The sequence below is a fragment of the Hippocampus bargibanti genome, linkage group LG06 (assembly GCF_051943395.1).
Source record: "Hippocampus bargibanti isolate YZ-2025 linkage group LG06, ASM5194339v1, whole genome shotgun sequence".
NCBI lineage: Eukaryota > Metazoa > Chordata > Actinopteri > Syngnathiformes > Syngnathidae > Hippocampus > Hippocampus bargibanti.
The window spans coordinates 20242885-20253223 of record NC_142739.1 but is presented as its reverse complement, the minus strand read 5'-3'; the positions used below and the strand labels follow the sequence as shown (position 1 = coordinate 20253223).

General features: G+C 40.2%; 1 protein-coding gene across 2 annotated transcripts in view; it reads left to right on the top strand.

The window, feature by feature from the left end:
- Positions 1 to 6: 6 nt before the first annotated feature.
- Positions 7 to 10339, top strand: part of ankmy2a (ankyrin repeat and MYND domain containing 2a) — a 34481-nt gene continuing 24148 nt past the window's right edge. The window contains exons 1-10 of one of the 2 annotated variants that reach the window (XM_088999605.1): positions 7 to 553; positions 1428 to 1492; positions 1920 to 2058; positions 2141 to 2239; positions 2894 to 3054; positions 4548 to 4762; positions 5022 to 5157; positions 7775 to 7903; positions 8069 to 8183; positions 9287 to 9395. In XM_088999605.1, coding sequence (XP_088855731.1) covers positions 487 to 553; positions 1428 to 1492; positions 1920 to 2058; positions 2141 to 2239; positions 2894 to 3054; positions 4548 to 4762; positions 5022 to 5157; positions 7775 to 7903; positions 8069 to 8183; positions 9287 to 9375 — 1215 coding nt within the window. In that variant the 5' untranslated portion in view covers positions 7 to 486 and the 3' untranslated portion in view covers positions 9376 to 9395. Of the gene's footprint in view, positions 554 to 1427; positions 1493 to 1919; positions 2059 to 2140; positions 2240 to 2893; positions 3055 to 4547; positions 4763 to 5021; positions 5158 to 7774; positions 7904 to 8068; positions 8184 to 9286; positions 9720 to 10339 lie in introns of those variants that run through there. The other variant, XM_088999604.1, reaches the window with a different exon arrangement.

The window sequence follows — 10339 nt, the reverse complement described above, 5'->3', positions numbered from 1 at the left end:
GCCAAATCATTGATTACCGTCAACATTTTAAATGCAAATGTGCTTCAGACACCCTCAAACTGAGTGATGGCAACAAATTATTATTACAGTATTAAATTTGACAACGGAATAAACTTTCTTGAACGTCACATATAGGCGTGATTACTTTATCGAAAGAGCAGGATACTTGAACAATTTTTAATCTATTCAAATGAAAAATTTCAACTATACAGTGTAATATTAGAGTATATGCCTTTTTATAATGAATAATTAATTCATATTACCCCAAAATTATTTATGCATCTGCATTCCGCCTCAAATAAAAAAACAACAATCCACCCCTACTGTGAATCCACAATGGTACCTCCCCTACGAGAGTCACAGTCTCGCTCCTCATGCAGCAGAATCTCGGGAGGCGTTGTATTCATTTATCCAAATAATCAGTAGGCCGTCATTACTCGTCTTTTCGAAGCGTTGGAGTCCTCTTCTCTATTTTACAACGCCACGATGTGTGCTGCTAAAAAGGGAGACTTGTCCCCCAGCGAAAAGGAGTTGTTCGACGTTATCACGGCAGGTAAGTTTTGCCCCACAATGCATTGCGGCTTGTACTACTTAGCTTGTATGATGAACTACACTAATTACTGTTCACATCCCGATGATAGTTATGCGTTAAATGTTCATATTTTTCCAAAACCGAAATAATTTCTGTATTCTTCAGTGACACATCGACAACCACACTCACAAATATCTTTATATAATCACCTTCACGCGGTCTACGATACCATTTGTAAATAAACCTTTTGCTATATCAACATGTACACACAATGTAACATATTCCCACTTTTATGTTAACATCTAAACTCAACTATCAACCCAACTTGAGTTCTCGAGCTCTCGTGTTGAACACAAAACATTACGACACACTCAAGATACCCCCATATTAGTATTATCGTACCATAAGTACAGATTTTGCATTTCATGACCAATTTGAGGTCACCTGGATACTAAAATTGTAATCTCGCAATCAAATTATCCATGAAGTCACTCGGGTTTCCTACAAGATATTTGAAGGTAAACAAACACTTCGGTTTTTCTAAAGTCTAACTAGTGACACATATTCAGAAGGATTGCTGCTATCTTAGTTCTCTCACTTAACTTTAGCATCAGCTTGCCTCTCCATCTCATCTCAGAGATACATTATTCGCATTGCATTAGTGAAAATACTCCCTGCTTGATATATTAACATGGCCAAAAAGCCGCATTAATGTAGACGGCCCAGCATAATGAGACACAAATGAATGGAGCTGTCAACCTGTCATATCCATCTGTCTTGCTCTCCTTTTTACCTTTTTCTTTTGGTCTACCTCTTTCTTTTGTTGCACCGAAGAAACAAACATAGCAGGAAGCTTACATTTTAAATAATTTTATTTTATTGTATTGTTTTGTAGGAAATGTCCAAGAGGCATCTAGACTACTGGGCTGCAAAGATGTCAGAGTCAACTGCTTGGATGAGGTAAAAAAAACATACTTTGCTTTTATAAGCCATCTTTGATTTTTTTTTTAATCATCACGACTCAAATCTAAACAAAGTATGATAATCAAGCCTTTGATATGAAAACGCTATCAGGAGCTGAATTCGTGGGGAAAGAATACAAGGGTTGTAAGATGTCATTCGCACCCTCCAAGGAGGTGTTGAAGGACCCTTCACTTCATCTCTTGTCTTTGTTTTCCCTTCAAAGTCCTCTCTTGTGTCAAAGTCAGATGTTTGAAACATTTTTTACTCTCTTGACTTGACTGCTTACTAAAATACCCGAGACATTTAGTTTTTATTAATTTTACAATTTTTTGTGATCCTTTGAACCTTATGTTGTCACACAGTTCACGTCGAACCTTGAGCTGTCATCTCCATTGCGTAATGTTTTTTTTTGTTCCCGGCACAGTACGGCATGACACCGTTGATGCACGCCGCCTACAAGGGCAAAGCCGAGATGTGCAAGCTGCTGCTGAGACACGGCGCCGACGTCAACTGCAACCACCACGAGCATGGATACACTGCGCTCATGTTTGCCGGACTCTCGGGTTGGTTGGCTTCCCCGAAAATTGCTCACGCTGTGTCACTCACACGTCAACTTCACTCCGCTGTTTTGTTTTGCACTCCCAGGGAAGACCGACATCACGTGGATGATGTTGGACGCTGGGGCTGAGACAGACGCGGTCAACTCTGTGGGGAGGACCGCAGCGCAAATGGCCGCCTTTGTTGGTATGGATTGGATTGGATTAGCCTTTGTTAGTCTCGCAGTGGAGAAATTTACATTTCACAGCAGCAAAGTAATGAAAGGAAAGGAATAAGTACAAAAACCGAATACAGGAGTTGCTGTACAGGCAGCCAGCCATTCTCGTGGCGCCATCTTGAAGTCAAAACAATCATAAAACTCAATAACAAATAATGTGACAACACAAATGACAGTCATTCAATCTTAAGCACTTTATGCACACTGTTTGTTGTATGAATCAGTTCTAGATCAAAAGAGGAGAGGATCAAAGCCTCATTTTCACCAGTGGATCAGGGACGTCATGGTGAAATGTGCACCTCTGCTGCAAGCAAAATGTTGGAATTACACACGAAGCTGTAGCATTGACGAAAAGAGATTGTCTCACATCTCCTTTCCCACGTATATTCGCTTCAGTTCCAAGTTGCGACATTTTGATGATAGCTTGCTTGGATTTTTATGGATGAACACGACCTAAGTGCTCACCATGCATTTGCTCTGGATACATGTCAGATTTATGTCCGCATATGAAAATCTTCAAGGTCAGATAAAAAATATATATAATGGTTCTGTTGAACCTGCATGAAAAAAAACTAATCTGATACATGTTGCATATGGGCTAAAAAAATAATCTTGTTGTCCAGGGCAACATGACTGCGTGACGGTCATCAACAACTTCTTCTCTCGCACCCGACTGGACTACTACACCAAAGCCCAAGGTCTGGAGAAAGAACCCAAGCTGCCCCCTAAACTGGCCGGACCCCTTCACAAGATCATCATGAGTACCAACCTCAACCCTGTTAAGGTAAAAAGAGCAGTTACGTGAAATGATCTTTTTAGTTATTAAAATTAAATATGGGACATCCCAAAAAGTGACTGTGACTATTGCGGCGGATAACACATTCCGTCGATAAAAATTAACAAAATAGAAAGATAATTAAAAAAAAGCTTTTCCTGTTTCAACTTTCCCACATGGTAACCTAGCGCCTGTCCTAAAGAAGAATCGGAATCATCTTTATTGGCCAACTATATAGACCACACAAGGAATTTGTCTCAGTCGAACATGCTACTTTTGTATTATCATGCACAGACATGACAACTAAGTATGGAGGACACTCATAACAGCTAATCCAATCTAATCAAATTTAATCTAATTGAACAATTTGAGACAACATGCAAAGTATCAAGCAGAAGTGAGTACAGTGATACCTCAACTCACAAACTTAATTGGTTCCCGGAAAGTGTATGTAAGGCGAAAAGTTCGTCTGCCGAACATTTATTTCCCATGAGAAACCATTAAAAATGAGAGTAATCCGTTCTCAGGTCCCCATAAAACATAATATTCTTCTAAATAAGCCTTAAAACTACACAAATATACCTTATTTTATATATAATAAATGTGCTATTGTATTGTAATTAAAGAAATAAACTACTGTATAATAAAGTTGTTTTATTTACCTTTATTGATTGTCGATGTAGTTGCCTCTTGATGATATCGGAGTGAAGTTGCCGTGCTTTCACGGCGATAATACCTTCACTCACACTGTCCCGTGCTAGCTGCTTTTCGTTAATCCAAATCAACAGAAGTTTTTCAATCTCTTCTTTTGCCTGAGACCATTGCTTAGACAACACAGAAACACTCTTAGCCACACGAAGCAATGGTCAACTTAGCATACTGGTACTGGGACGCTAAGTCACAGAAGCGCACACCTTGTTCGTGTTTTTCGATGATCTCCTTCATCTGCTCGACCGTAATTTTCTTTTGTGTCCTCTTCGGCTTAACACTAGCCTGTGGTGAGGACTATTTCGGTCCCATATTAGCAAAAGTACCCCACTCGATAGCAAACCATGTCTGCACTCAAAGAAAGGAGGTGACGAAAACTAGTCAACCAGCCACAGTGGCGCTGCGTGGTTTGGTTCATCCGCCGAAAACTAGTTTGTCTGCCAAGTTTATATTCTCGCGAATTTAATTTTCCGAAGGCAAAAAGTTTGTGAGCTAAAGTGTTTGTAAGCTGCGGTAGCACTGAACAGAGCTGGAGCTACAATGGTTATAACGGAATACTGAGCTGCAGGGTTGTGGAAAATTGCCAAGAGGCTCTATCCAGTTATATTTGGGTTACTGTTTAGAGAGCTAATGGTGACGGGGGAAGAAGCTGTTTAAATGTCTGCTGGATTTGGTGCGCTGCGGGCAGTAGCTGGAAAAGGTGGTGGGCAGGGTGCGGAGGGTCCACTCGGATTTTAAAAAGAAAGAAATCTTTCGCCCCAGTTGTTTGACCAGTCATCTTTTTCCGCTGTCAGTTGGTGCTTCTGGTGAAGGAGAACCCGCTGCTGGCCTCGCCCTCGGCTCTCGACAAGTGTCGCTGCGTGATGGAGCTCATCTGCGAGAAATGCATGAAGCAGCGTGACATGAACGAAGTGCTGGCCATGAAGATGCACTACATCAGCTGCGTGCTGGCCAAGTGCGTCTCCTTCCTCAAGGAACGCGACGACCAGCTGGACGGACTCGTGAAAAGGTCGGTGACACGGGACGACGTGGGCGTCATTAGCATAAAATGGTAAAATTTTTAAATGGTGGTACGCTAACCATTTCGATGGGAAGCGACAACCACTTACGAAACAGGCCCCTGACTACATAGGTCTGTTCGACAGCTGCGGCTGACAGCAAGTTCCGCACGAGTGTGCTTTGAGTGTGTTTTCCTCTTATCTCAGCGTCCAATCAACAGCGGAATAATGCAACTGTGTCTTGTCCTTTTTTCCCCCCCTACCCGACAGTCTGCTGAAAGGCAGAGACGGCGACGGCTTCCCAGTGTATCAGGAGAAGTTTATCCGCGAGTGCGTGCGCAAGTTCCCCTATTGCGACGCCACGCTGCTGCAGCAACTGGTGCGCAGCATCGCTCCCGTGAGCATTGTGAGTTCATCGCCTGTACCTTCTACTACGCCCGCAAACGACACACGATGACTAAACATCTATTCAGGACAGAAACAGAATTACAGAGTCTTGAAACTATATTAAGTATCCACAAGAGTTATGTGGGACTCCACAAAATATGCCGGGTACACACTGTAATACTCTGGAACGTAGTCAAGGTTGCCAAAAGTTCTTTCTTGAATGAGAGAAAGAGTTAAATGTAGATGAAAAATGAAAGCACTCACAAGGAGCTACTCCAATTTTGCTTCCTGGAGTCATTCAGGAGCCCTCCAAATGGCATACATGCAATACACCGAAATTTGCAGTACTTGCTGTAATTTCCCACCTTTAAAGGACAAGCGACGTCACTTTTTTGTTCTTTAACTGACATCAGAAAAACGTTTTATAGCATCTAAAATACCCAAAACACGCAGTATGATATTTTTATAATAAAAATGACTTAAAGTGTCCAAAATCTGCAAAAAAATTGAGCTGCGAATCGGGTATTTTCAGAAAGTCCCGCCCTCGGTTCGTGACGTCACGCCAAGACGTCTTGCATTGCTGGAGAATCAGAACAATGGCTTCAGATTTGGAGAATATGCTTTCTTGTTACACACCCAGTTATGAATATGATTCAAATAGTTCTGAAGAGGAAAGCATACATGTTTGCAATTGATTAAATAATTTATTTGTGCCATTTTGAGGCAACATTGGGGAGAAATCTCTCACACAAAAAAAGAGACACAAAATGGCGACCTCCGTTTCCACAGGCTGATAAATTCCTTATAAGGCGCTTGGTCGCCCTCTTCTGGCCTTCTGGCGGCTTTTGGGTGCAACACGAGGTCCCCAGACCAAACAACTACAGTAAAATACATTGACGTGATGGAAGGACAATGCGACAATGCGTCCTTTTCACGGTCAGTGGGTGGTCCTTTAGTGACGTCACGTACGGACTCGTCACCAACTCAAAAACAAGACTTCCTGAATATTCAGCGCGAGTCTTAAAACGTAAAATATAGTGGAATCTTTGTAAAATACGCTGAGTAGATATCATTTGAAGCCATTTTACAAATTATGAACACAACTTGTCCGGAGACGTCGGTTATCCTTTAAGCTGTAGGGTAAACCTCATATTAGATGCTAACATTTTTGACTTAAAATATGTAAAAAAAACACACAAAAAAAACGCATTGCTATTTGTATATTCCGAAGGTGAAAATTCTTATTATTATTAAAAACGCTGTTAGCCATTAAAGTACAGGCACTCCCCTTTTTACGAACATTCGAGTTACGAACAACGGTATGCATTAACATTATAGTGTTCTCTCCAGTTGTACACTCTTTATAGTGCATATATTTTATTTTTATTTTTTTTTTCAGTACAAACCAATACAGGGTCTTACAAGCCTTAAACATACATTCTATACAAAGTATAGCACTCAAGCAACTTACGAACAAATTCACCCTACGGAGAAACGTATCTCTTTCGTAAGTTGGGGAGCGTCTGTATATTAAATATTTAGCCACATTGTCAAAACATTTTTCCTACAAAAATGTTTTGCTATGTTAAAAATAGGAAAGTGGATGGTGAGATTTAAAAAATAGCATCGTAGAAATATGCAAAACTCAGAATGGACAGGACTTTTCTTTTAAATATATTGTTTTTCCAAAATCTATAACACAGTATGTAAAATAAAAATAAAATAAAAGATGCATTTTAAATTTAAGTTATATGTTACAAAATAAATATAAAATACTTTAAAAGACATGTGGGTTTCACGAATTTATATTCTTAATTTATTCACTGCCAGACGATGTGCAAAAATGTGTCCACTCCAGTGCCAGGGTTTTTGTTATTGTCACTGAAATTGCAGGAACCACACAATATTGAGTTTTAGGACTACATAACCATTCACGACAACGTTAGAAACCTTAGATTCTCTAATTTCATCAGGAAAAAGAGTAAATTCCTAAATCTTATGTGTCTGGAGTTATCTGAGCTTGAAATGGGGGCGGCTGTGCAAAATACAATACAATGCCTACATATTGATTTATATATCGCTTATATAGCGCTAACCAGGACAAAAGGCAAATGCTGCCCCCTCTTGGAATGGAAAAACATTGCTAGAGGTCTGATCAGCACTTTATCACCCCCCCCCCCCACTTGCAAGAATTAAAAACAAAACCCGAGCAAATTCTGGAATGGCGCTCCACGTCACACTTTTCAATTCCCAAATGAATTCAGGAATAGCAGGGAATGAGTTAATATTGACATTACAGTAAAGTCTCGTTATATCGATCTTCAAGGGAGTCCGAAAAAATATCGATATAACCGGGACTATCGATATATCCGACCCTGTTTGCATGTAATTTTCTCCGTGCGTGCATAGAAATAGTATCGATATAACCGGGACTATCGATATATCCGATATCGATATAACGAGACTTTACTGTATTTTTATAAATAGCAGAATGTTTAATCCACGCCTAGCTAACATTAGCTTGTCCGAGGAGAAAGTCAGACTTCAGCCAATAATATCACTCCCTAAGCCCTGCCCCTTAAAGCAACATGCATAACACATGAACATTGTTTCTCCCTCTGCCTCCACCACAACAGGGCAACGACCCCACAGCTCTATCGGTGCTGACCCAAGCCATCACGGGTCAGGTCGGCTTCATGGACGCGGAATTCTGTACCACGTGTGGAGACAAAGGAGCCCAGAAAAGATGCTCCATTTGTAAAATGGTGAATGCTCGCTTCCTTTCTTGGATCTCACCACAAGCAAACGTGATCACCGCACACATCTTTACCAAGTCCGCCGATGACAAACAACAAAATCGACATGTTGAGGTCCTTAGCAGAGGTCACAGTATTGATCGATTTTATTTTCCATCGTATTTCTGCCACCAGGTGACCTATTGTGGCCAAGCGTGTCAGAAGTTGCACTGGTTCACCCATAAGAAAGTCTGCAAGAAACTTGAAGAGCAGCGAGAGGAGCATCAAGCGCAAAGCAACCAAGTCATGGGTTGGTTCAAGCCTTTTGGATTTAGAACTGAACGTCAGTCACGACGGTGGTCAACAAAAACGTTATGTGAAGAGTCTTAATGTCAAAATTGAACAACTGTCAATACAGCGGACGGCTGCTCAGAAGTCTAGAGTACATTGATACCTTGGCTTACAAACTTCATTGGTTCCCAGACAGTGTGTAAGGCAAAAAGTGTGTACCCTAAAAAATAATTTCACATAGGAAACCATTAAAATGAGAATAATCCGTTCCCTGGTCCGCATAAAACATGAGTTTCTACTTTCTAATATTCCAAGCCTTAAAACTACACAAAATAGACCTCATTTTATGTATAATAAATGTCCTGTGGAATGGTTATAATTAAAGAAATAAACTGTACTGTATAATAAAGTTGTTTTATTGACCGCTGTGATGGTCGTTGATGGCTTGATGGAATCGAGTGGCCGGTTTCCTCAGCATTAAAACACTTGATGAGGAACGTAGCCTTCTTCTTTCACCATCTGGATGAATGGTCTCAAATAGGTGCTTTCTCTGCGATAAGCTAGTTCCTCATCAATTGTGTTTTGTTTAGCTGGGTTGATAGCTTTTTGTATCATGTGTACAGATGGCTTGTGCGGGTTATTTGTGGAGCCTGATTGATGGGATATTTTAACCTTGCAGTCTACACTCTGCCTTTGAAGTATCAAAGTTGAATGGAGTCCAAATGTCACTGTTTTCTATCCATTTTCTCACTGTCTCTCTATTGTCTGCCTGTCTCTTTAATGTTTAACCCCCCCACTACTGCGTTCTTGACCAATCACGTGGCTTTAACCGAAGACTGGGGGTGGGGAATAGAGGTCAGCTGCCATTTTCTTGTTAGAACGGGCTCGTTCGCGAACGACACATCACTCATTGTGGCGCTCCGTGTGTATTCCGAAAAATAGTTCGTATGCCAAGGTAAAATGTTCATAAATGTAACGTTCGTAAACCGAAAAGTTCGTAAACCAAGGGGTTCGTAAACCGAGGTATCACTGTATCGATTTTTTGGGATTTATACATGTCATGAGTCTGTGTTCCTTTTATAAATGAAAATTCACTTTTGGCGTTGGGTGTTTGTATTTCAGTGGAGAGTGAAGCCGTCGACGAGGCCTCAGAGTGCATGAAACAACTTGAGATAGACACCGACAACCAGACAGCCCCCGCACAGCTGTGAGGACCCCCCGGCCCCAACAAGTGTGTACACAAACTCGCACCAAAAAAATAATCATAAAAAAATACCATACATCCATCCGTTGAAAATGAGAAATCCAAAAACACTTGAGGCTCCTGCGGACATTTTAAGGGCGGTTAGTTCTATTTTTTTTTAGTGCGCTGCACAACTCAGAAGCCTCGATTTTTGAGGGGAGAGAAACTCAGGGGAGTGGGGGGGGTCGTTGGGGGGTTTGACTGCGGCAAAATATGTACATTGTGAAATATTTATAAGCACAGTACTGTATGTGCGTTTAAATGGTGTTGTGTCAGGGTTGCGTTTAAGAAATAAACGTTCCAAAATTTCTATCTAAGTCTACCTTTTCGAAGGACCTCCAGGAGAAAATAAGTGTAAGAATATTGACTTTTATTTTCTATCGTTTATATTTAATAAGACCTGAAGGGATTAAACAATTAAGATAATTTTTTTGGTTGGGATGCTTCCTCATGAGACGAGCGAAACTTTCAATTCCTTCCCAGGTGAATCAACTGTGGATGCAATGACCACTTAGGTCCCGCAGGGGGCAGCATTTTATAGTGATAAAGGAAGTGCAGCTCTGTGAAGACGAAAATCAAATCACTTCAATTAAGTTTTAATGAGTGACATGATGAGAAATTGATTTGTTTTTAAGATATTCTTTACAAATGTATAAAATATTTCTTTTTTTACTACTTTGAAATACACTTTCGAATGGTTTATTTTCATTGATAGCTGTTACCTATTAAAATCATTTTATGTATTTAAGACATTCTTATTTTTTTTCTAAAATAGGCAACGATAAATTATCGTTATTATTTATTATTATTTTAAATATTACTATCACTGAAATGTACCTGGAAAAAGTATGTTGTTGAATATTTTGTTCAACATTTTCACATTTAAAAATTACTAAAAATATGACAGAATGGCTTATTTATTGATTTATTAG